This window comes from Acomys russatus, chromosome 3, assembly GCF_903995435.1.
Source record: "Acomys russatus chromosome 3, mAcoRus1.1, whole genome shotgun sequence".
NCBI lineage: Eukaryota > Metazoa > Chordata > Mammalia > Rodentia > Muridae > Acomys > Acomys russatus.
Window position 1 is genome coordinate 75,015,631 of NC_067139.1, and position 27,065 is coordinate 75,042,695.

The 27,065-nt window shown below is 51.2% G+C and overlaps 1 protein-coding gene across 13 annotated transcripts in view; it reads right to left on the minus strand.

The window, feature by feature from the left end:
- Kcnma1 (potassium calcium-activated channel subfamily M alpha 1) overlaps window positions 1-14,676 on the minus strand; it is a 699,737-nt gene extending 685,061 nt beyond the window's left edge. For all 13 annotated transcript variants that reach the window (XM_051142911.1, XM_051142912.1, XM_051142922.1 and 10 more), the window contains exon 1: window positions 14,138-14,676. In XM_051142911.1, coding sequence (XP_050998868.1) covers window positions 14,138-14,518 — 381 coding nt within the window. In that variant the 5' untranslated portion in view covers window positions 14,519-14,676. The remainder of the gene's footprint in view (window positions 1-14,137) is intronic.
- Window positions 14,677-27,065: the final 12,389 nt, after the last annotated feature.

A 27,065-nucleotide genomic window follows, 5' to 3' on the forward strand; every position in this document is an offset into this window, starting at 1 on the left:
GAAGCCCAGGAGAAGGGGAGAAATAAGAAGCTGGTGGGACTAGGACAATATTTGGTTCTAACAGGTGGCTCTACTCAAGAGAGTCCCACAGAGGTTCAAGATCAATGTCTCTTCTGTCTCCTTTGGGCTTACAGAGCCTACACCTAGAAAGCATAGTCTAGCCCCAGCTTTTAGCAAAAGGTTCACACCCCACCTCTAGATTCCTGGCATTACTCCAAAATCCTATCAGCCCTTGGCTGAGTCCAGGGCTAACCCTACAAGCCTTGGAAAGCCAAACTTTTATGAGCGAAGGCTAAGAGGCATTCGTTGATGATGGAGGGGCTGTAGGGCTGGAGATGTGTGCAGTCCCACTGGTAGAGTGCTTCCTCAGCACACACAAAGCCCTGACTCAATGGGAAGCAAGTCTTTTTTTTTTTTAATTTATATATTAGATTTTTTTAAATTTTTTTATTAATTTATTCTTGTTACATCTCAATGCTTTTCCCATCCCTTGTATCCTCCCATTCTTCCCTCCCTCCCCATTTTCCCATTATTCCCCTCCCCTATGACTGTTCCTGAGGGGGATTTCCTCCCCCTGTATATGCTCATAGGGTATCAAGTCTCTTCTTGGCAACCTGCTGTCCTTCCTCTGAGTGCCACCAGGTCTCCCCCTCCAGGGGACATGGTCAAATGTGAGGCACCAGAGTACGTGAGAAAGTCGTATCACACTCTCCACTCAACTGTGGAGAATATTCTGACCATTGGCTAGATCTGGGTAGGGGCTTAAAGTTTACCGCCTGTATTGTCCTTGGCTGGTGCCTTAGTTTGAGCGGGACCCCTGGGCCCAAATCTGCCTATCATAATGTTCTACTTGTAGGTTTCTAGGACCCTCTGGATCCTTCTACTTTGCTATTCTCCCATGCTTCTCTCATTTAGAGTCCCAATAGGATGTCCTCCCCTCTGTCCCAGTTTCCTAGTAAGTGAAGGCTTTCGTGGGACATGCCCCTTGGGCTAGTGTCCAGATATAAGTGAGTATATACCATTTGAGTCTTTCTGCTTCTGGGTTAACTCACTCATTATGATCATTTCTAGCTCAATCCATTTATCCACAAATTTCGGGAATTCCTTGTTTTTAATAGCTGAGTCGTATTCCATAGTGTATATGTACCACAGTTTCTTTATCCATTCTTCTACTGAGGGGCACTTAGGCTGTTTCCATGTTCTGGCTATTATGAATAAGGCTGCTATGAACATGGTTGAGTAAATTTTCTTGTTGTGTGCTGGAGCATCTTCCGGGTATACTCCAAGGAGTGGAATAGCTGCGTCTTGAGGAAGCCCTATTCCCATTTTTCTGAGATAGCACCAGACAGATTTCCAAAGTGGCTGTACTAGTTTGCATTCCCACCAGCAATGAAGGAGTGTTCCTCTCTCCCCACATCCTCGCCAGCATGTGGTGTCACTTGAATTTTTGATCTTAGCCATTCTGATGGGTGTCCCAGATATGAATCCACACACATATGGTCACCTGATTTTTGACAAAGAAGCCAAATCCATTCAATGGAAAAAGGATAGCATCTTCAACAAATGGTGCTGGTCTAACTGGAGGTCTATGTGTAAAAAAAAAATGCAACTGGACCCATATTTGTCACCTTGCACAAAACTCAAATCCAAGTGGATTAAAGACCTCAACATAAAACCAGAGACACTAAGTCACTTAGAGGAAAAAGTGGGGAAGAGCCTGGAACATATTGGCACAGGAGACAACTTCCTGAACAGAATACCAACGGCCCAGGCCTTAATGTCAATCATTAATAAATGGGGCCTCATGAGGCTGAGAAGCTTCTGTAAGGCAGGAGACACTGTCAAGAGAACAAAGCAACAGCCTACAGACTGGGAAAAGATCTTCACCAACCCTACATCTGACAAAGGTCTAATATCCAAAATATATAAAGAACTCAAGAAATTAAACACTACCAAACCAAATAACCCAATTGAGAAATGGGGCTTGGAACTAAACAGAGAATTCTCAACAGAGGAATATCAAATGGCTGAGAAACACTTAAAGAAATGCTCAACCTCCTTAGTCATCAGGGAAATACAAATCAAAACAACTCTGAGATTCCATCTTACACCCATCAGAATGGGAAGCAAGTCTTAAACCAGGCATTGTGGGGTGGTCTGTAACTCCAGCAGTGAGGAGGCGGAGGCAGGCCAAGATCATCCTTAGCTACATAGCGAGCGAGTTCAGAACCAGAATGGGCTGCGAGCGAGTTCAGAACCAGAATGGGCTGCATGGGGCTCCACCTATTAAAAAAAGAAAAGTCACTTCAGGGCCCATGAAGAACCATGAGAGAAAAGCTTACTCCACCCACAGCTTGCAGCAAGACTACACAGATCTCCAAGGCCACAAGCATCAGGCAGACTGGGGACTTGAAAGCGGGGAGCCTTACTGTCTCAGAGGAAGGGGGGACCAAGACAAGACCAGAGAGGGCAAGCTGACTGCACAGAAGCATCACAAGTGAGGTCGTTTGATGTCCCCACAGTGTAGGTGACATCTGTATATCACCCAGTTCCCTGTCAACCAGGCCCCAAGTTCACTCCCAGACAAGGAGGGAGCACTTCCGGCTCTCTCAGGAGGACAGGAGAACAAGAATAAGATATGGTAAGGAAATTCTGGTGAATAGTCAGACTCTCAACTTGAAATCCATTCACGTCAAAGAAAAGAGCCATCCAGGCTAAACAGGCTTTCTACAATTAGACACAATTCTGAGAAGAACATCCCAGAAGCCCTTGCCCTAAAAGCTTTTATGCAAATGACAATATTGGTGGGCTAAGAGGTGGCTCAGTGGCTAAGACTGTTCTCTGCTTGGAGCAGGTCTCTGACTCTGTCACCTGCCTTTGAATGCCTTTCCCCTAACTGGGCTGCCTTGCCTAGCCTCAATAGGAGAAGACGAGCCTGGTCCTACTTCACATTGATATGCCAAAGTGGGTTGCTACCCCATCTCAGAGAAGAAAGGAAAAGGGCAAGGAGGGGAGGAGGAGGGCGAGGAGGGGAGGAGGGTGAAGAGGGAGGGGAGGCAGGGAGGGCAGGGAGGGAGGAGAGGAGGGAGGGGAGGAGGGAGGGGGAGGAGGAGGTGTGAGGGGAGGAGGGAGGAGAGGGTGAGGAGGGGAGGACGAGGTGATGGGAGGGGAGAGGAGGAGAGGAGGGGAGGAGGAGGTAGGAGGGAGGAGAGAGAGGGGAGGGACGAAAGAGGGACGGGGAGGGGAGGAGGAGGGCGAGGAGGGGAGGAGGAAAGAGTAGCGGAGGGTAGGGAGAGGGATGGGAGAGGAGGCGAGGAGGGGAGGAGGGTGAAGAGGGGAGGAGGAGGGCGAGGAGGGGAGGAGGAGGGAGGGGAGGGGAGGAGGAGGGCGAGGAGGAGAGGAGGGGGGAGGGGAGGAGGGAGAGGAGGGGGGGGGGGAGGGGAGGGGGGGAGGGGTGGGGAGGGGAGGAGGAGGGGAGGAGGCGGAGGGGGGGGGGGGAGGAGGAGGGCAAGGAGGGGAGGAGGGGGAAGAGGGGAGGAGGAGGGTGAAGAGGGGAGGAGGAGGGAGAGGAGGGGAGGAGGAGGGAGAGGAGGGGAGGAGGAGGGCGGGGAGGGGAGGAGGAGGGAGGGGAGGGGAGGAGGAGGGTGGGGAGGGGAGGAGGAGGGTGGGGAGGGGAGGAGGAGGGAGGGGAGGGGAGGAGGGGAAGAGGAGGGTGAGGAGGGGAGGAGGAGGGAGGGGAGGGGAGAGGAGGGAGAGGAGGGGAGGAGGAGGGGGGGAGGGGAGGAGGAGGGCGGGGAGGGGAGGAAGGGGCGGGGAGGAGGAGGAGGGCAGGGAGGGGAGGAGGGGGGAGGAGGGGGAGGAGGGAGGAGGGAGAGGAGGGAGGGGGAGGGGAGGGGAGGAGGAGGGCGGGAGAGGAGGTGGGAGAGGAGGGGAGGAGGAGGGAGGGGGGGGAGAGGGGGAGAGGGGGGGAGGGAGGGAGGAGGGGGGGGGAGGGGAGGAGGAGGGCGGGGAGGGGGAGGAGGAGGAGGGAGGGAGGGAGGCGGAGGGTGGGGAGGGGAGAGGAGGGAGAGGGAGGGGAGGAGGGAGGAGGGGAGGGGGAGGGAGGGGGAGGAGGGGGGGAGGGGGGGGGGAGAGGAGGAGGACGAGAGGGTGGGGAGGGAGAGGGGAGGGAGGGGAGGGAGGGGAGGGGGAGGGGGGGGAGGAGGAGGGGAGGGGGGAGGGAGGGGGGGGGGAGGAGACGAAGAGGGTGGGGAGGGGAGAGGAGGGTGGGGAGGGGAGGAGGAGGGTGGGGAGGGGAGGAGAAGGGGAGGAGGGGAGGAGGAGGGAGGGGAGGGGAGAGGAGGGAGAGGAGGGGAGGAGGAGGTAGGGGAGGGGAGGAGGAGGGCGGGGAGGAGACGAAGAGGGTGGGGAGGGGAGGAGAGGAGGGAGGGGAGGGGAGGAGGAGGGGAGGGGAGGAAGAGGGAGAGGGAGAGACTGGGAGGAGAGGGGAGAGGGGAAGCTATGATTGGGTTGTAAAGTAAATAAATTAATCAAAAATTTTTAATTAAAAATGTAAAGAAGACTGCTGTCTGCTCCTTCAGAGGACCTGAGTTCGATTCCCAGCACCCACGTCAGGCAGCTCACAACCACCTGTAACTCCAGCTCCAGAGTATACAACCCCCTCTTCTGGACTCCACACAAGTAGCATATATCTACACAAACACATGTGACTATAGGTAAATGAAAATAATGGTAAATATTTAAAATAGTAATGCTAAAATATAAATTATGGCTCCAGATATCACCAGGTATCAGACAGATTTTAAGTCACAATCTTTCTCCCTCCTCCCCCACCACAAGGTCTCACTACTGAGCCACCTGGTACTAATGACCCTGTTGCCTCAGCCTCCCAAGCATTGAGTATAAGCATGCACCACCACACCCAGCTTTAAAATTAAATTTTTCATTAAAAAAATCTTTCTGCTCTTCAAATTAAACTTTTACCATAGAAGAATCATGCAGCACTTCCTCTAGCCACTTCTGCCTACATGGCAGCATTGTGCTATAGTGTGTGTCTTTCAAAACCAAAATTAAATAACACCAGGTTCCACAGAAGTTCCCAAGAACAAGAAGCCAGGAAGCAAGGGAAAGACAACGAGATGGAAGGCAGAGGAGAAGAAAGGGACACAGGCTGCTGCTGATCATTAAAGGATGGCGTCCCCAGGATCTGAGTCCCCAAGAAAACCAGGTAAGAAGGCCAATGAAACAGCTTGGGGAAAATGTGGGTGGCAGGGTTGGTGGCATACATCTGTGATGCCAGCACTAGGAAAGCAGCGGCAGGAAGATCATGAATCCATTGCCAAGCTGACCTAGATAGTAAGACTCTATCCCCGAAAAGACCACACACACACACACACACACACACACACACACACACACACACACACAAATGGAAAGAAGTGTCAAGGGCAAGCTCAAGAAGCAGAGTACTCGCCTAGCATGCTCGAGGCCCTAGGTTCTATTCCCAGGACTGCCAAAACAAAAAAGAAAACAGGAAATAAATAAGACATTTTAAATAATTTCAGCTTTGGCCACGTACAGAAGCATTAGTCACACAGGTAATGAGATCGCACAGGAAGATGATTCCCAGGCCCGGCTTGAGGATGTTAAGTATATCCATTCTGGCCCTAGAGTGCCAATTACATTTCCAAATTGGTAATTAGACATAATGTACCAAAGACAACCACCAAATAATGCCAAACACAATGCAAATTCCATCCGAACAAGAGCATTCTTTTGAAGCTCTGCTTCTGCCTCTCCATCAACTCAGCCTCTTTACGCAAAACTGCCCAAGAGGACTAAATCTTTGCCACCCACTAGTCAAGACACTATGTTGGCCTGAATAATGAAAATCTAGAATGAATCAAGCAATTTTTAATTTCATCACCAAAGCTTGTCACCAAAGCAAACCCATGTCTCTCTCCTCTCTCTCCTCTCCTCTCCTCTCCTCTCCTCTCCTCTCTTCTCTTCTCTTCTATTCTATTCTATTCTCTCTCTCTCTCTCTCTCTCTCTCTCTCTCTCTCTCTCTCAGAGCTTCTCAAGAGTCTCTGACAATTGATGCCAAAACATAAAAAGACGAGCCTGGAGAGGTCGCTCAGTCAAAAGGGTTCACCATGCAGACATGAGGGCCTGAGTTTGAACCCATGTTAAAGGAGGGGCTTGTGTGTGCGTGTAATCCCACTACCAAGAGCGTGAGTGGGCTCACTAGCTCTATGGCCACCCAGCCCAGACTACGTGGTGAATTCAGACCAGAAAGGAAGAGAAACTGTCTCAATAAAAACAAGGAGGGGCAGGTTTGCTGAGCAAGCCCAACAAACCGAGTGTAGGTCCGGGAACCCACGTAAAGGCAGACAGAGGAAACCGACTCCTGAATTGTCGTTTGACCTCCACATATGCGCCACAGCATGTACAAACAACAACTTGGGGGCGGGGATTCAAAACAGGGTTTCCCCGTGTTAGCCTTGGCTTGTCCTGGACTAGCTTTGTAGACCAGGCTGGCCTGGAACTCACAGAGATCCACCTGCCTCTGCCTCCCCAAGTGCTGGGATTACAGGGGTGTGCGACTGAGCCCAGCTAACAAAATGTTTTAAAGAAAGTTGGATAATGAGTAAGGAATGTCACCTAAGACTGTCTTCTGGATGAACACACACACACACACACACGCATACACACACACACACACACACATATACACACCACACATCCATACACACATACACACACATACACACACACACATACATACACACACACACACACATACACATACCACCCACATATACACACCACACATCCATACACACATACACACACATACACACATACACACACATACACACATACACACACATACACACAGCACACACATACACATACATACACACACACACACACACACACACACACACACACACACACACACACACACACCTGAATCTGTCCCAGCATATTCCTGCCACCCTAAGTTTCTGCTTCTTTTTAGATAACTCAGTTCCTGACCTCAGGGATTCTGCGGACAGCTCTGGCTCACGCACAGGTGTCCACTCCGTGTGAGAAAAGACCTGGTTTTAGCTCAGCTCACTGGGATGGTTCTGAGTCCAAACGAACAAGCGGTCAGAACCAGTCTTCACTGTTTCTTCCCTGGTACCCAGCTCAGTTTCCAGCACAGTAAATAAGCTTAGATGAGGCAAAAACCAACAGCACTAATAACCAGAAGACCTGAAGGTCCTTTCTCGTGCTGCTGCCAGGGACTGGAGTTCTGGGTTCCCCTCCTTTGACAATGGGACAACATAAAAAGCACATCTAGAGGGAAGTCTCTGGCAGCAGGAGCCATGAACACCCTTGTTATGTCAAGAAAGATGTCTGCTAGGAAGACAGCACTCCTTCCCCTGTCAGATCCCTTTAAAGTGGAAGCCTCTCTCTCGTTTGGTAAGGTCTGGTCTACCTAGGGCCCTTGTGGAAAATGCCCTGACTTCAACCTTTCCAGAAGGAACAACCCACAGCTGGCTTCCTGGACCACCTCACACCATGCACCCATGGCTGGAGCCTTTAATTTTGCAAAATGGTGGCTTGGCTAACTTGCTACCCTGGACCTTGGGAAGCCACGCCCCCTAGCAGTGTGGCCAACTGGCAAAAAGGAGGACTCATACTTGGCTGGTAACTGGCGGGCCACACCCTGTAAACCTCAGAAAGCCACCCTGGCTACCAGAAGCCAGCCCCAAAGCCGCAGACCTGTAGGCTCTTTGGGAGAGGACACCCCAAAAGTCAGCTTCGATAATGAGCATCCAACCCAGCAGCCGCCTCACCCTCCACCCTAAAACCCAGAACACCTCATCGAATTCTCTCACCATGACAGCCTGATGACAGCAAACCTTCCTCTCCTTGTCCGCTCTGGCCCGCCCCACCCCCTTCATGCCATAGGAGAGCTGGGACTGTCCATGATCCCTGGGAAGTCCACCTTCAGAGAGGACCTGACCTTGCCATTCACAGCACTCTGCATAACACCAGCGATGCCTGCCTCTTGCAGAAATGCAGCCATTCAGGCTGCTCCCTGGGCCTTCTACACCAGACCATTTCCCCAAGCTTCCAGGTGATCCCTCTCCCCATGAAAGCTCAAGATTCCCCCTCAGCCCTTGCTGGCAGAAACCAGAGCCCAACTGACATTCCTGGGACCTTATTTGCATAAAGCTATGCCTAGGAAGATGAGGCCCGGAATTTCCTTCTCACCAAGCCCAAAGCCAAGAGTACCTTGGGCATCTTGGAAGACGGAGACACTGTTGGTCTGCTCCTGCTGTGTATGACAACGGAATGTCAGGGGTTTTGAGGCAGACTGGCCTTACCTGACCCTTAGAGATTTCTCCATAAGTCTCAGAGTTCCCTACGAGACTATGGTGTCACTGCACAAACACAACCCTTTCCCACAAACCAGAAAGGCGTCTCTCTAGGGGCGCTACAGCTCTGAAGTCCCAAGAAGGTAGTGTTGGCTGCTGTCATTCACAGGTTAGCACAGCCATTGCCACTGAGAGCCAGGGCACCCCTGCTACCCACTTTGGGAAAGAGGCCCTGGCATTGTAATTCAGTGCCATCTTGACTGCTTCTAAGAGAGGACAGGCGTAAAAACTGAAGGGGTGAGGGGCAGTCAGAGTAAGCAAGTGAACCCTAAAGCAAACACTTACTCCCTAATACAAAGCACTTATTGAATATCCCAGCCCAAAGAACACAGTAGCAAGGCAGGGGGGATGGGGGGGGAGTAGGGGGAGGGGAGGGGAGGGGGGAGGGGGGGGGGGGGGGGTGGAGGGGGGCACTGGGCCTGGCCTCCCTTCCCTCTCAGGCCAAATAGCAGGTGTTTCTTCCTCTCCTCCAGCGGCAACAGCAGAAGACAGAGCCCCATGTCTTCTTGGAAGCCCGTGCAGTGAGACTAGTGAAAGAATCACAGAACTGTGCTCTATCTGAAGGTGAGGAAACTGAGGCACATAGCACTGAAGTCCTTTCCAAGGTCACAGACTGACTCTTGGTCACTACATATGAGAACAGGAAGCCAGGGAATGCTGCTCAGAGCAAGGACAAGCTCCCTACCAGCCAGACTTCTGCAAGCCTGTGATGAGATCTTCCGGGGAGAGACTCAGCCAGGCCCTCACTACCAATTCCTCCCAAGGTAACATCAAGGGCAAGGGTGGAACACACTTTGGGAAATCCTGCTGTAGAGGCTGCCAAGAAAAAGCTGGTCTGGGTACACAGCACCCTGGCTAGGAGACTTCAACATCCCCCGGGGGGGGGGGGGCGGGCAAGGGCGTGGGGGTGGTAGGGGGCAGGGACATAGCTCTGGGAGCTCCAACCTGGGTTACCATAGCTGGAATCTGCCCTCTTCAAGGACATGTTGAAAAGCCTCATCTCCAGATGACTGTTACAATGTTTCCCTCTGCTAGCCCTCAATCTCTGATACACCAGTACTAACAGTGCCTACCCACACTCCCATCATCAACACATCAACCATATTGTCCAGGCATCCTCCACAGACCCTTCTTCAGCAAGCAAACGCCCGACCACCTTAACCTGCAGCAATCTAAAGCCAGGAGCCCCAATCTCAGTGTGACTTTGGACAGGTGACTTGACTCATGCCGTCAGGTCTGGAGGCTCCTTTTGGCTCCAAAATTCTGCTCTAGTCTGTGCCCTTCTGCAGCTGCTGTCCAACAAATGAGAGAAAACAGCTTCTCACTTGGTGCGCTCGCTTCCAATCGGCCTGCTCAAGCCAGGCGTTTGTTGGGCACTACATTCTGGTCATTGATACTTCTTATAGGAATTCTACAAAGTGTCAATGGGCTGCTCTGGGAGATGAGGAAATAAGGCTTGACCTCACAGTCAGCCAAAGATACCTTCCTTATTGGGAGCAGCAGCCTTTATTCTGGGTCAATTAACCATAGAGTCTAAAATAGCCTCCAAAAATAAATAAATAAACAACACAGAAGTGGGGCGAAGATGGCTCAGCGGTTGAGAGCACTACCACTCTTGTAGAAGACCCAGGTTTGGTTTCCAGCACCTACGCTGGTGGCTCACAGTCATCTGAATCCCCAATCCCAGGGGATTCAACCCCTCTTCTGACCCGCACTGGCTCCTGAATGCACCTGATGCATACACAATATATACTCAAGCACACACACGTACACATAAAACAAAATAAATGATTTTTTAAAAAATAAGCAATGAGAGCAAGCTGCCTGGCCAAGACCAGGTCTGGTTCCCCCGTCACCGGGGCCTGAGAACTGCTCCCGGGCCACCTCAAGTGATCTGATCACAAACAGAGTATGTGAAGGTCACTGGTGCTGGCAACTGCCAGGACAAGAGGAAAGGCGCAGTGGGGCCAATCTGGAATCTAGAGTTCCAGGGTGCTGGTGCCGCAGTCCTGATTGAATGCACCAGACCAGACCCTGAGTAATTACCAAGCCATAATGAGATCTGATATTTATATTAGTCACGATCTTGTCAGAGAAAATGTGTTGTTTCCTCAGACGTAGCCATGAGACAACACCTCAATAATAGACAACATGCAGGCCGTCCTTGACGGAGCCCGAGCTTCTAGAGGGAGGCTAGCCCTGCGTGAGATTATCAGTGAGTCTCTGCCTGGCCATGTGCAGGCCCCACAGTGAACCAGAGGCCCATCCACAAGTGGCCTGTCTCCCCAAACATTTACAGAGAAGTAGAGAACATGTCAGAAGAAGCACCAGACAAGAAAACGACACCTAAGTGGTCAGGAGCCGCATCCCAAGAGGATCTGGAGAACTGCAAAGCCCACTGGGCTAAAATTTTTCCCTGAGAAGTCCCACTCTTTTCATTCTCCTGTGTGGGGTCCCACAGCAGGGAGAGGACTGGGGGTCCAACCGTCAGATTCCACAGAGCCCAGAGAGGCTGAATGCAGACTGCTTGAACAGCCCCCCTGCCCACCACAATCTAGGACTATGTTGAACCTCAAAATGCTATGGGTAAATGAGCAGCACACACTGACGAAACCCAGGGTGGTGGGGAGAAGAAGCAACACTATGGGGAAAGCTCAGAAAAGAATAGTGCTGGGAAGGCTGTGTGCACCTTCCGAACAGGGATTGGGGGTGAGGTTTGCTAGTATTATTCTGTTTCGCTCTCAATGTATTTGAGGCAGGCTGTGGCTACCTAGTCCAAGATTACTTAAAACTCACGATCCTCCTGGCCTCTGTCCTCAAACACTAGAATTACGGGCATGTGCCACCACACCAAGCATAAATGTTCTTTCTTACCCTCCGTCCTCCCACTCCCCAGAAAGTCCACCATCTTTTTTTTAAATGATGAAGTCATTAACTATATGGTATTTGAAGGTCAAAGGTACAAATGAGCAGAGGCCCCAAAATGTATGTCCACAGTCTTGGGTTCCTTTGAACAAAAACCATGGTGCAGAACCAAAGAGCAAATACTTCGGATTCTGGGCTCCTGCTGAAACATGTCTCCCTGGTCCTTTCAGTGGCTAAGGAGACAGCATCCCCAGAACTCCGGTTCCTAGTAAACCACACTGGATCCGGATAGAGGATGGGGTGCAGTGGAGGAGTGACACTTCTGTGGACAGGCAGTCGGTGTTTGCTTGGGGTCACCAGCAGTACAACTGTTACAAAGTTGTGCTGAATTCTTTATTCTGTGCCAAGTTTTGACAAAACTACCAAATACTGGAAAAGCAGGGAGGATGGCTGCAAAACAAATGCAGAGCCTGAAAGGCAGGAAGGAAAGCTCCTAAGAAGCCTCCTTTACCATTGTCAGGTACAGGGGCAAAGGACACACAAGTTCATTGAACTAATCAAGAGGCAGGTATTAAGGCACTGGGCATGATTCTAAAAGAGCTCATGATATCAAAACCAGCTCGATGCTATTCTGTTTTGGCCTTGAAACTTTCCAATCAACCACCATTATCTCTCATTTCAGGTTGATTCTGTATAGAAAACCCTCAACTATGTGCACTCAGCTGGTCTTAAAGCAAAAAAAAAAAAAAGTACACAAACATGTACAGATTGTTTCTTAATTATCATTACACAAACCTATTTCTTTGCGAAAACTGAGAGAAGCTATGCTGGTCATTATTTAGGAAAGAGATTATTTATGTAAATTCTCTAAGGAGCATTTCATCACAGGCACTATCCGAGCACAGGGTACCCCCTAGAGTAAAGAGATGTCAGACACAGCGCTTAAACCCTCGGGATGACAAAAAAAGTTTTCATTATGATGAAAATTGCTCAGTTTCTGAAACATAGGAGGTAAGTTTTGTTTTTAAGTCAACCCACATCACTTCCATATAGAAAATAATGGGATGAATGCAACTGTGAGCTACCTCCCCACCCCACCCTCAAAAAAAAAAAAACAGTTGCCAAATCTCACTCTGGGAGGGAGGCATCCCCGAACTGGCTGGAGGTGGAGGAGAGGGAATGAGTGAATAAGATTCTGTGATCAGGCTGTAGTTAAGTCTCATCAGGCAGAAGGCATCCCTGGCTCTGCCTGTAGGAGCCTTGCTTAATCTGAAGGCTTCTCTGAAGGGCCAGAGATCTTTTTCCTTGAAAAGAAAAGGGGACCCTCTGTCGTCAAGAAGAAGACTCCAAACAAAGGCAGCCAGCCACCATTTGAAGCTTTCAGAGCAACCAGAAGAGGAAGCAAAGGAGATGGTTTTTCTTTTTCCTCCCTTATTCCAACACACCAGTATTTTCCAAAACACAAGTGTGCTGCCACAAAACACAGCTGAGCCCAGCACCTACGGAGATGTATAATTAATGACACAGAGTGCTTCAGTTGCCCTTGGGTTTCAGTCAGCCTTCCCCCTGGCCTAACACTCTCCTTAGCATCTGGAGCCTGCTACAAGTTGCTGAGCCCTGTGACGTCTGAGGGGGTCCCGGGATTAACTTTACTAGAGCAGGTGTGAACATTTGGGGACCAAAATTAATGTCTTGCACAATCCCCCCCTAGATATCTCCTCCCTACAAAAGAATGGGTGGTGTGAAGTCCTCTTGGGTGAGAAAAGAAGGCACCCAGTTCAGCCCCCTCTTTTTTCCAGCTCTTTCTTTTATTCCTTCTATAGCTCTCCATCAAACACTGCCTACCTCCAGTCCCCCACCTCCAGTCAGTGCTAGGTGGTGGACAGGGACCCCTCTAGGGACATGGCCACAGCCCAGCCTAGCAACCATACATCTAAAATGTGAGCTCTAGTGGGGGTGGGCGTCTCTGCCAGGAATAGCTTAAGGCGACTTCCAGCCACAATCAAGTGCCAAGAAAGGGCTGCATAAAGCGGCCCCTTGGACTCTGAGGCGGGCAGCCCTCGTACTTGGAACTGCATTTGTGAGGACCCAAAGTGGGTGGCCTGGGAAGGGAGTGCAGAGGCAGCGGCGAAAGTAGGGGAATGTTCCGCAAAGAAAATGTAAAGGATGGAGTGGGCGGTGACATCAGACTTGCAACCATGCCACGTTTAGAAAGTGATTCTCCATGGGTTGACCCCATTCTGGGATGGGTCTTCCCAACTTTTTATTGACATCTGTGCCCCCACTTTCTCTAGCCATTTTGCTACCCTAGAATTCCCAAAATGCAAGAGATATTCTCCCTTGCTCAAAGGACCTTTCCTTCTTTGGGACCCCAAGAACTCATCTCCCCAACAAGCTCCTAAAGTATGAGCTGATCTTCCCTGGCTTGCCCACCGTGAGGAGCCTGGCCGCAGCCAGTAAGTGGTGCCCAGCATGCACCCAGGGTCTTCCAGTTTCCTTGTCCCCTCAAGGTTGCTTCTCCTCACTCCGCAGCACCGAGAGGTACATGTGCCCCCATCCCGGCCGGCCACAGCCACTAATAACCTTACAATAAATAAACAGAGAACTAGAGCGGGGGTCTGAGTCCCGGAGCACACCGGCTGGGGTTAACTCATCACCCCTGGCGCACAGACCGCTGCCCCAGTCCGAGGGCGCAGGGAAAGGGAAAGGAAGGGCGGGCGACGGAGACAAGGAGGGCAGGGACGGAAGGAGGCAAGACGCGGTGCGGAGCAGAGGTGGGCTGCAGGGGACGCTGAGAAACGGCGGGGATGGCGCAGGGGCGGGCGCCCAGGGCGCACGTTACCTTCGCCTTGCCCCCGCAGTGGCAGCAAACGGTCCACAGGTACTTGAGCGTCCGCCAGAGCAAGATGATGAAGAGGCCCCCGAAGAAAGTCACCATGGAGGAGGCCAGGAAAGCCCACCACATGCGTTGGCCCCGGCTGTCGCACGGCACCTCCATGGTCACCGGGATGATGAGCGCATCCATCTTGGGCTCGTGGACCGAGGACGAGGAGGAAGAGGAGGAGGAGGAGGAAGAAGAGGAGGAGGAAGAGGAGGAGGAGGACGCGTCTAGGCTGAGATGGTTCGCGTGGATATTGCTGCTCATTCTAAGACCGCTGCCTCCACCGCCGCCGCCGCCGCCGCCGCCGCTGCTGCCGCCGCCGCCGCCGCCACCGTTTGCCATAGCTAGCAACGGGCGGCCGGCGCAGGGGCTCGGGGGAGCTCCTCCCGCCGCCAGCGCCACCCCAAACACCCATCAACAGCCATGTTGCTGCTACTGCTGCCGCCGCCGCCGCGGAGCGCGGGGAGGGGGGCGGGGAGGCGCCTGGGCTCGGGGCTCTGTGCGCGACCTGGCGGGGTGCGCGGAGATATATACAGCCGAGCGCCGCCGCCCGCCCTCCCCCGGGCCGCCGGCCCGCCCGGGGGGGGGAGGGGATGAGTGCGGGAGACTCCCACTCCCCGACCCGGGCCCAGATAGCCCCCGGGGCTGCGCGGAGGACAGAGAGCCCAGGGGGCGCCGCGGGCCACCCGCGCCCGGGGTCTGTGCCTCCTGGAGCTCCGCGCGCGCGATCCCGAAAGCCCTCGGCGTCGCTCGGCCCGCCTGGCGTGCGCCACGCGTGTGCGCTGCGCCCGGGCCTGGGGTTCCCCTCCCGTCCCCGCGCAGTTCTCGGGTGATGAGGCGACAGCTCGTTAGGATCGGAGAATCCGCGCCCTCCCACCCGGGCGTGCCCGCGCCACCCTTCCTCCCCCGGGCTGCGCTCCGATCCTGGATCGCCGCCTCTTTTGCTCGCGGGGCCGCGGCAGGTTGGCTGCGGCCGGCTGCCCTGCCTCTGCTTCCCGCTAGCCTGCGATCTGCTAGACCCCCTCCGGCCGGGTCTCCGCGACCCCAAGCCTCATTTGCCTCCGCTCGCTTCCTCCTCCTCGCCTCCTCAGCTCCTCCTCGTCCCCGTTCTCGCAGCCCGAGCCTCTTCGGCGCGCGCCCCGCGCTCCCCGCAGCCTCCAGCAGTGGCAGCTGCAGCAACTGGAGCGGGCGCGGGCTCCAGCCGCCCGAAGCGGGAGGGGAGGAGGATCACCGGGCTGACTCGCCACGGCTTGGGGCTGAGTAGGGGCCGCAGGTTATGTGGAGGTGGTCAGGCATGCCCCCCCCAACCTTTCAGGGAGTAGAGTATAGCGCCCCCAGCCCAAATGCAGTACCTAGAAGGTGTTGCGCCCCCCTGGGCACAGAGGGGTACCCCAAGAGGAAGCCACCAGGTGCCCAGGGTAGGACGGTTTTCCCAAAGGAGCAGTAATGGGGAGGGGAGGAGTGGCTGGCTGTCAACTGGACTCCATGGACTTACTTGCCCCTAGATCCTCAGCCTTGGAGACTGAGGAAGACCCTAGCCAAGAGAGTAGACTTGCGGACTTATAGTTAGCTCCCCCATTTCCTAGGTGCCACAACATGAGTGCGTGGGCCCCTGGAAGCCTGTAGCTGGTCTGTGACCTCAGCCAATGGCAAGTGGGGTTGTTGTTGTTGTTATTGTTGTTGTTGTTGCTGTTTCCTTGTTAAGCGATGTGAAAGCACGCAAAGAAGACAACCTGCCCATTGGTGTGGAACAGGATTGAATAGGCAGTGGGTTCCTTAAAGGGTCGCTTCCCTGTTTTTTACTTTAGACTTCTGTGAGAAGAGCAACTGGATGATGCGCGCTCTCCTTGTCTTCCCACATTTCTGGTTTCCCTTTTTTCTCCCCTTTAAGGGAAAGGAATCCAAATTTGTTCCCGCAGCCCCTGTTCCCCACCCCACTCCCAGTCCCCCTTTGAATGCACAGAGAAACTTCTCCCTCTGGGCGCTTCTTCTCCAGGCTAGCAGCTGGACCACAACTTTTTCCTGTGCTAATTAAAACGTAGATGATCACTCTCCCCTCATTGCCCACGGTGATTTCCCCAAAGTTTCCAGCTCATTAGTTATAGCCTAATTGGAATTCCCGGGTTCCTTTCAACTCTTCCTTTGGTAAATTGGCCCAAGTGAGCCTCCTTACCTGGACAAGCTGTCTCTACCTAAATCATTGGTCAGCCCCACCCTCAGATGCCGGAAAGGGCTAAGGAAGGCCAAACCTGGCAGTCACTAAAGATATTTGAGTATCATATTGGTTGGTACATTCCTTGAGCTCAGTATACATATCCATTAGAAAAGACGTAAGGCCAAAGTCATAGGGGAAAAGATGGAATTAGGTAAAGGTGTTTGAGTGTGTGGTGCCCTGCACCCTGCACCCTGCACCCTGCACCCTGCACCCTGCACCCTGCCCCCAAAAATCAGTATATAAAGGAGGACCGACAAAATGGCTCAGTTGATAAAGTTGCTTGACTCCGAACCTGACCACCTGGCCTCAGTCCCTGAAAAAATCACGTCGTCAGAGGAATAGAATGACTTCTGCTAACTGTTCTTTACACACTCATGGGCGTGCTATGGTGCATACTCATGTTTACACACACACACACACACACACACACACACACACACACACACCGAAAGAGGGGGGGGAGGCAAATTGGTTTAAAGAAGAGAGCTATAAATGGCATTTCCCAGAAGGAGAAATAGACTCTGCCTCCCCGTGGCATCCAGAGGCCATAGCCCCAGCATGATCCTTTGAGCTCAGAAAGCTGCTGCCACACAATTCTGTGCTGAGTGCAACAGCCCTGGGTCTTCTCCAGCATAAGGCTGGGAGAGTTGAACTTGGAAAGGCTGGGGCAAAAGGCAAGTGGCTGTGGGACTGTGGTTCCTTTATTAGCGTTCTCAATAGCTGCCTCTGTGCCTTAACGCAAGAGTTAGGAACTTTACTTAACTCCAAGATTTAACATTTAAAAAATCCAGGTACTGTCCCACCCTGCCCACTCCCCCTTCCCACCCCCCACCCCCCACCCCCCACCCACCTCTGCCTCATGGGTTAGGAAGCCTTCAGAATGTATTCCCACAGTGACAAGAATTGAACCTCTACAACTTCCAGGTTTTTTCTAGCCAATGCCTACAACAACCTAGATCCCCTGAAACACCAGCATCAGGGTGACTTACAGGAGGCTAGTGGCTTCGTGCCTTCTGTCTCCCTACATGTGAAGTCCCCACCTGTGTCCCATCATCGCCATCATCATCATCATCTTAGCATCCTTCTAGAGGGTTCCAGAAGGATCCTGAGACACTCACCAACAACCCCCATTTCTTTCTGCTCTCTCACCACCCTTAACTTTGCTGGCTGAAGCTCTCAGCATCTCTAGAGTTGTCCAAGACCGTGCCTCACTCAGAACTCATCAGAGACCCTGACTATCAAGGTCACTATCCTCCCACTGTTGCAATCACCTGTCCCTGACCATCTCCCTGAATGGCCTGACTAGAGACACAGAATGAGAGTATTGCCGGCCACCAGGAGTAGAGACCATCAGGCCTTTGCCAGCTCTCATCAGCCGTTTAGAAAGAGGCTCTTCCTAGCCTTCTGTCTAGGAGGGAACCTCACATTCTAAAGGAACCCTGGGGTATCACACACTTGCGCTGTTCATGTCTAAAGCTGGAACAAACCCAGACACCAGAGTCAGGACAGAGAGAGAGAGAGAGAGAGAGAGAGAGAGAGAGAGAGAGAGAGAGAGCTTGGTGAGCAGTGTGCTTCCTGCACATGTATGAGGACCCGAGTTCAGACACCTAGCACTCACATAAAAGCCAGGCATAGTGATATGCTACTGTAATCTCAATTCTGGGAGGTAGAGAGAGACATAGATACCAGGCGGGTTGCTGCACAGACAGCCGAGCCAATTAAATAAATAAATAAATAAATATAAGCTCTAGATTCTGTGAATAGATCTGTGTCAAAATTAAGGTAGAAAGGTGATTGAGGAAAGCGTCTGACATCAACCTCCAGCTTCCAAGCACTCTGCGTTGGGCAAACACACACACACACACACACACACACACACACACACACACACACACACTGAATTGGACAAACTTGGACCAGATCTTCTGGCCCCTGTGCTTTGCTCTTACAGTGTACTGTGGCAAGAGGCAGGATTCGGGAGCTCTGCCTCCGCTTTGCTGTTCTGCACACCGACACAACCCTTCAGAAAGAGGCCGAATCAGGTCCGCAGTGACCCCTCAGCTCTGCTGTACACTCTCTGTACAGCCTTTATACTCTCCCTCAGAGGGCCTCACTGACAGCCAGGCTGTGGCCAAGCTCCCGAGAGGCAGACCCCGTCCAGCCTGCATAAGATCCGTCACCCACACCCACCCATCGTCTTTTCACTCCTCCGGTAGCCTGGGACATGGGAAGCTACCTACTGCAGGTGTGTCTACAGGTTGGGTATTGAGAGTCATTGTACAAGCACTGAAAGCCAAAACAAAAGTAGAAACTCACAATAGGGGCCATTTATTTGATGATAAATACAAATAAAAGCTTCCCAGGCTCTTTAGCAAATGCATGGGTGTCTATGGGCATTTCCAGAGCAAGCCAAGGGTTTCAAATCTGTTAACTATCTAAGTTGGACATTCCCAATAGACTTAAAAGAAGCATATGAAACTAAGTGCATAAACACACAAACTTAAAAAGTGGAGTGATCAAAGTCTAACAAGCACATGAAAGGCTGGTTGTGTAGATGTTGGCGGGGTGTCACAATCAAGATGCCCTCACTGGGCTTTCTGTTCTCTGGCCTGGACCTGGTCAGTACTGATCCTCCGATAAATGGGTCTTTGTGAATCTGCTGGGAGACTCAGTAATGCCGCCTTAAGTGATGTGGCGCCCTCTGGTGGCATTTTCTGGTAGACCACTACTTGGTGACTGTTCAGAGGGGGGCTGATTGATTCAAAAAGTGAGACATGAAAATTCCAAGGAACGTTTCACAGTAAAACAAACAGTGTAGCCACAGGAGTGGGAATCATGGTTCTGGATGATAGAGATCAGAGGATACAAGCTAACCACAGCTAATGATGCTTGTTATATTTGAGAGTGGGCCCTAAGGGTTCTGTCCACAGTCACATTTAAGGCATTACATACACTAACCAGCTTGAGTTAGCTGTCTATCCATTCTGCAATGAACAAATATGTCAAAGAATGCTATGCAATATACATATATGCAGCTTTGTCCACTAAAAAAATTAAAGCTGGAGAGATGGCTCAGCAGTTAAGCACACTTGTTGCTCTCAAGACACCTTGCTCTGTTTCCCAACACGTACATAATGGCTCACAAGCATCCAGTTCTGGGGAATCCAGTACCCTCTTAGGACCTCTAAAGGCATCAACTACTCATGTGGCCCACAAATATGCATGCAGGCAAAGCAGTAACTCATAAAAGGAATAAATTTAACTTTTTAAGTAAAAGTGAGGGGGGAAATTTACATCCAGGATGATATGAACTGTCCACTTACTAATTCCATACTCTGTAAAGTGTTGGTGTAGAGGAGGCTGGCAGCTCATGTCCTCAGTACAATCTGATGCTACATTCAGTCACGGCAGCCTTGATGTCTCTACGCTTCCCTGAGCTTCCATGGTCCGAGAGCTGGAGAGCAAGGGTAAAGCGCATCCCTTCCAAGCAAGGGGGCCTGAGCTTGGCCCTCAGAACTTGTGTGCATATTTTTCAAAAAAAAAAAAAATGGGTGTGAAGCTTGCTTAAAATCTTAGAGCTGGACAGTCAGAGGCAGGCATGTCCCTGGGACTCACCACAGGCCAGTCACACTGGGCCAGAAAATAAGAGACTCCCTCAGAGAAAAGTGGGATGCTGTCTGAGGAATGACACTTGGGGTTGTCCTCTGGCCTGTACAAGTGTAGCCACTGTGCTCATCCACACATGCACACATTACCATGGTACCTTTCCAGACACTCGCAGCATTCCCTGCCTCCTCACCTCCTTATAATCTATCTGTGGTAGAAGAAAGGAAAGTAGCTATGCTGCCCCCTTACAGAACTGAGTCCTCCCGTTGAGCTACTTGATGGGCCAGGGGTCCTCTACCTCAGGAACGACGTCTGATTTGCAACAAAGGATGAAGACCACAGAGGCCCAACCTTCAAAGCTATATTTAAGAGCCTTTGAGCTTCAGAGAGTTCACTGGGAGGGAGGAGGGACTAAGAAAACAGCTCTCAGTGGGTTTTCTTTTCTTTTTATAAATAATTAATATTTTACTTTATATTTATTGCTATTTATAAGAGTATTTCAGACTGATTACAAAGCCTTCATAAAAAGACTTTGCATCTACCCAGAATCCTACCACCCACAGGTAACATAATCACTCTTGACATTTTATATACTCAATTCCCAATTTTTCCCCCTGTGGGTGCGTGTATTTTTGCAAAGTGAAAACTGCATTGAACATGCAAAGTCCATCTTACTCTCCTTTAATATTAAACTGTGAGGAGTTTTGCCTGTTGTTAAAAAGCCTAGAAAACACTAGGAAAAATAAGTGAGTAGCAGTCCAGCAGATGGCATACCACTGGCGTGTGGCTTATTCTAAAATTTAATATATTTGAAACTACACTCTAAAACTGTAGGCAAACCTCTTCCTGTAGTTGAGTGACGTCAGACAGCTTCCACTGATATTCTTGCATCCTGGCCTCAGCAGATGCCCAGCTGAGACCAGCTGGACATGCCTGGCTGAGACCAGCTGAGACCAGCTGGCCGCAAGGTCCTTCCCAGCCCCTCACTACATCGTGTGAGAGTCTCAAGGTAGTTGTCTCTTTTTCCAACATGTCAAAACCATTGCCTTAGCCAGGCATGGTGACGCAAACCTTTAACGCCAGCATTTGGGAAGCAGAAGTGGCCAGATCTCTGCGTTCAAGGACAGCCTGGTCTACAGAGTGAGTTCCAGGATAACCAGGACTACATGGAGAAACTCTGTCTGGAAAAACCAATACAACAAAAAAACATCACCATCATCATCATCATAACAAAGAAACGCTTGCCTGTGGAGAGGAGCACTTTGCTCTTACCATGCCCTCAGCTGTAGTCCCTTCTGCTATCCAGATGCAAGCTCACAAGAACGCATACTTTTCTTTGTACGAGATGGCACCAATGTCAGGGTTGATGGTGTCAACTCAGGAGCCATGTCTTGGCTGGAAGGCACCTTCCACCTCCATCCTGCCGGGCTGACTTTCAGAAACAATTCTGCCCGTCCCTTGTCCCTGTCAGCTCTGCCAGTATTGCCTCTAGCAGAACACCAGTGTCCTGAGCCTTGCCTCTGAAAGGCCTCCAGAACCAGAGAGTCCACTTTTTTCTATGGTGGTGAGAGAAGAACCAAAGGAAGCGCCTCTCCATGCTTCATGTGCCGGCCGGCCAGACTTCCAGACCAAATCACTGTCTGCTCTTCTTTCTGGTCCCTGGTTTAATCTGTGTAGAAGCTCTGGTCCCAGGGCAGGAAGTCCAGCCCGCAAATCTTTGTCCTGAGTCAATAAGGGCTTTGGGATACAAAACACCAAATAGATGAAGCAGAGGACTTATTCCTGCTCCACAGACAAGAACAACGCTGAGAACACGTTCTTGCTTATAAACCGCCTTAGGAATAAGAAATCACAAAGTCAGACATCTCAGTGGTAGCCGGGGATGGGTTTCCTGCCTTCAAATTCTGATTTGTGCGTGCTGCCCCTTGCTTTGTGATAACAAGTCTGAAGGGCTTGGGGAATTAATTGCCTGTCGCACAAGGGTGGGACATAGAAAGGCACACAGGCTTGCCGTAACCCCAGTGCTGCCGAGGCGGAGACAGGAGGAGCTATGGGGCTCCCTGCTAGCCTGTGTAGGCAAACTCTTGAATGCCAAGTTTATTGAGAGACTCTATCTTAAAAAATAAGGTGGCTGGCAATTTAGGAAGACGCTAGATGCCGGCCTCTAGCTAGTGTGTGTTTGCTCAAGTACATACAGGTACATTCACCTGTAAACACACATGTGCATACACACACACACACACACACACACACACACACACACCTGTAAGAGCACCCTCCCTTGAAAGTCCATCCCATCCTTGGCTTCAGCATTCCCACAGTTACCACACTTCCTACATCCCCCACCCCCGGGAAAAGCTACAATTCTAGCTGCTCAAAAAGATTACGAGCCATGGTGTTTTATGAGTGGTGAGGTTATTTATATGAAACTGTGAAACACGGCTTTGTTTGTACTTTCCAAAACAAACCAAATAAAATCTCAACGTAGCAGAGCCCTGGGAGATGTAAGAGAGCGAGCCATGAAAGGGACACACGACAATAAACTGGTCTCTGAGTTCAAGAGGGAAGTTCATCAAATGTGTTTATGGAAGGGGCCGCCTGTTACCATGGAAGAATGTTGTGAACCTTCCAGAATGTATTCAGCTGAAAGCTTAGACTGCTCCCTGTGCACAGGAATCTTAGAGGTAGTCTCACCTTTGCCCCAGATTTGCATCTCTAAGTCTAGCATTCGGGGAAATTTTCAGAGCATGTGGCACAGCTATCCTACATATCCAAAAGGACAGCTAAAGACAGAGGTGACACAGCCAACTGTCTGGCCAACCTCGAGAAGGTGCGTGCGCGCGCGCGCGCGCGCACACACACACACACACACACACACACACACGTGAACTCCGGCTATTCCAGAAGCTGAAGTCATGACTTTTCGCCAACATCTATGGAGTGCCTCACCAGCTTTGTCTCCCTGGGAACTTCTTTGAACACAAACATTAGGTTCTTTCAGAAAGATACCTTAAGTGCTGAGCAGGTAGGGCAGGGCAGACTTAGAGACAGCTGCTACCCAGCATGCCTTAATGCCTCCCTTAAGGTGTGACATGGGTTTTCCGGAAGCTGCTCAGTTGAAGGAAGGCTTGCAAGCTTGCGAATGCTTCCTCCTGGTCATCTATCAATCTCATTTTGTTCTCTCCTTATCACAAAATTGAAAGCTGTAAGTTGAGCAAAGTAAGCCACAAACTGCCCGAGCATCCCTGGGAACTCACTGCATGATGGATAGTTGCGGTCTTAAAGCTTTTTATCTGACTTGCTCTCTGCTCTTCTATCAAGTCCTGTCTTGGTGACACCGTATAGAGACAGATCGGCAAGTATGCGTAAGCGGCTTTTTATTCCAAGGCATATTCCATCTAAAGCCCAATGGCTCAGATGGGAATTCTAGCCCCTCTATCATGTGTTTAGAAGCCAAGTGCTTCTTAATCTGCTAGCCTATCGAGATGGCTGTTTATTAAAACCAATGTTCCATCATCGAGTGGGACCTCCTGAAATGGCTTCCATTAAAGTCATGGGAGTTTTTGAGTCCATTTGAGAAGCAATCTAAAGACTACAGAATTGATCCGCCCATCACTCTGTCCTGAGGGCTCTGGCCCCTCTTTCCTCGCTTCTGCCACAGAGAATTTTGTGAGAACCGTTCCTGGAGTGGAGTTGGCAGGGAGAGAAATGGTGTGGAGGCAGCACACCCTTTCTTCCAGGCCAACACAAACATGGCCCACTGGTGAGGCTGGGCACCATCATGGACTCCCATATTTAACGTAAACAGTCCCCCCTGCCCCCAACTTTTAGGTGACCGATGACATGCTGGCCAGACCACTCTGCTGGTTTGCCCCATTGCTTCGTTCACACTGGTTCTCAGCCAACTCCCTTCACAGGCTCCAAAGGGGAAATTCCTGAGCACCACATCTTAGACCATCAGCACCGGCCACACATAGACGCTAAGTGGATATGGACGAATTGGAAACCAACATGGAATTGTAAAAGCTGGTGTAATAAGTGAAAACGATGCCATTGTGTCAGAGCTTGGTGCTGTGCATAAGGCTCTTTAACCTGAGGCAGAGACCAACCCTGGGGGCGACTGGGTTTGGGAGAACTAAATGGAGTGTGGCTTTCTCAGTTCCACGATGGGCATCTGGGAGGAGCTGGTCCTTCACAGGTTGGCTTTTAGGGAACACTGGACATTCTTACATGGCTGAATTCTTAATGGATCCATTATGCAGATGTACAAAGTGCGGCTCAAGCACATTAAGCAAGTACCTCATCCGGACTCGGAGAGAGCCAGTCCCCACGGAAGTGCTGCTCCCGAGGTCGGCAAGCGGCATGGCCTCTCGGTGGTCACTGGGGCCTCTGCTGTCTACTTCACCCAGGCCTCTTCAGGGAGGAGGGCATGGTAGTGAGGCTTTTCTCTGACATGTTCCTTTTAGACTTGAGACAGTAGTGTTTGAAGATGACTGAGGTCTGCCCAAAGCTTCTTTGCTGACATTAGAATCCCTCCTGTACCCTTTCTGCCCTCGCTAATGCTACCTGGGCAGCAGATGGGCCTGCTGGGGCCTGGGCAATGAGTCCTCCTCTCCTCCTTCCTGTCCCCAGCAGGTCTCCCAGATCCTTTCTTGTTGATATTTCTTTGAAATGGTAATCTGGGTCTCTAGGACCCTTGGAACCTTTTGCTCCCACAGAGCCCCAGCTGTGGCTATGCCCAGCTGTGCGCCAGCATGCGCAGCCTCACAAGTCCCCAGGCTGGTAGCAGGCATGCAGGGCGTCCTTTGCCATGTCCTCTGGGACTCAGAGCACCTGCTGAAGCAAGGGATCCAGGAACCCCAGGACATAACCTCCACTGGGCTTTAAACGCAGTAGCTACAGCCGGCAGCTCGGCTCTGAGCTTCTCCCTGGAACCAGGTCGGATGCAGCATCAGACCAAAGCAGGAGCTTTGAAGCACCTTTGTGGACAGGTCCTGGGGTGATGGGGCCTTCTCTAGGCTTGGGGGGGGGGGGGCGGGCTAGTAACAATGAGGGAGGATGCAGGGTCGGGTGTCCCATTGTGCCTTTGGAGGAAAGTGAGGGGATGGGGAGAGCAACATTCTAGAACAGAAAGGAGGACAGGAAAAGTGGCCGGGGAGGGGGTAACATTCTAGAATGGAGAGGAGGAAGAGAAACAAAAGTGAAAAGTGAGACTGAGACACAGAGAGAACTAGAGAGACCCAAGAAACAAAGAGAAAGTGACATAGAGCCCGAGTCAATTGCTTCCTCCTAGCATTCTTTTCCCTAGGACAGATGGGTATGGCTAGAGTAGACGGGCCCCAAAGCTTCCAAAGAATAAAGCAAGCATACACATAAAACCACGGAATCCTTCTACCAGCCACCCATCTATCTATCTATCCATCTCATCTGGTCACTCTCACTGTCTCCTCTCTCTCAATTTTTTTTCACTCTTTTGTTTCTCAGGAAGAATGCATGCTCCGATGTGTGGGGTGCGCCTGCTGAGCACAGCCTGGGGTTGGCAGTCACATAGTGTCTCAGGGTTGGACTGGCTGTGGGAAAGGGGCTGGGAACCCTGGGATGTGTGTGAGGAGGTGGGGACATGGCAAGAATTCCCTGCATTATGCTCTCATCGCCGGAGTGAAGACCAGTTAAGATGAAGAGCCAGCACAGAAAACCTCCAGAAGTTACGTCCCAGGCAGACAAGCCTGCGAGCAGCCAGGCAGGCTTCATGCTAGCATCAGTGGTCTCAAGTGTGACACCTTTCATGGGAATCCCACCTGCCTGTGCCTCCTTGCCAGAAAAGTGACCATTGTTTTCTCCAGGTTGGTGGACAGTGCTTTACAACTGAGGGAAGGAAAGGAAGCCAATGTCTCCATGTGTCCTGTCCTGCCGTTCTACCACCAAGTCCTCAGGTCTACAAAGGAAAAAAAGCTTGCATTTATTTATTTATTTATTTATTTGTAATAGATTTATTAAATACTCCCCCACTGTTCCTCAGTCTTGGGAGTACTGACCGGTCCCTTGAGCAACGTCTTTTGTCCACAGCTGCTGTCCCCCCACTGTAACAAGGAACCCCAAGCCTTGTGGAGCAAAATACCTGATGTTATAATCCAACAGAAGCCCACATGTTTCTGCACTCAGCTGTATTCAGATGTCATCTCTGGTCCTCTCTCCAGCTATAGGACATGAATTAGATTTCTTGCTTCCTCCACTTTCAATGTCCCCTTCAGGTCAGGGAGAATAAAATGGCCTCCTTGAGAGGCTAGTGTGAGGATCAGATGGAAGAATTCAGGTTCAGTGTCAGTATGACTTCTGGTACATGGTAGGCCTGGGCCTTTCCCTATGCTTGACCACTGCTAGTACAGGCAGCATTGTGGTTATATAAGCCTATTTCCACAATCCCTGCGTGCATACAGAGCAGTGGCACCTTCTACCCATGTGGGTCATAGTCCTGACTTTCCACCTCGGCTCAGGAGTGGCATCCTTCACCCGCGTGCATTTGTTGTCCCGTGTTGCTTTTCCCTTCTGTGACTACAGGTTTTTGAGATTCTTTTGTCCCCTCTTCCAGAGTGTTCTCTTTCTTCTCGTCTCCCCAGATTTTCATGTACAGAGCACAGGTCTCAACAACAATGAAACGCCTACAGAATCAAAAGTGAGAGCAAAGGGCTGCTCAGTGGCACGGAACCCATGCCTGGCCCGCTACAGGGCTGTGAACTTGTGTCTAGGCAGGTCACAGGCCTCTTACTAGCCTCCTGCTAAATGGGCATAAGCATTAAAATGAATCCTAACGACGTATTGCTATACCCTTAGATCAGCACCTCCCCCAAGCCCCACCAGAGAAGCTTCTTCTCCTTGCAGTAGATGCATTTAGCATGGAAAGCTTCAACTGGTCAATGTGCAGAAAATAAGAGACCACTGAGTGAACAGCCCCAAGTGGGTCTTACATATCACACCCAGTCTCCCAAGGCTGGCAGACCTTCCAAGAAGAAGGTCCTGAGCGATCCTAAGAGGTGGTGGTGACTTCAAGGAAACTGTTTTTCCAGACAC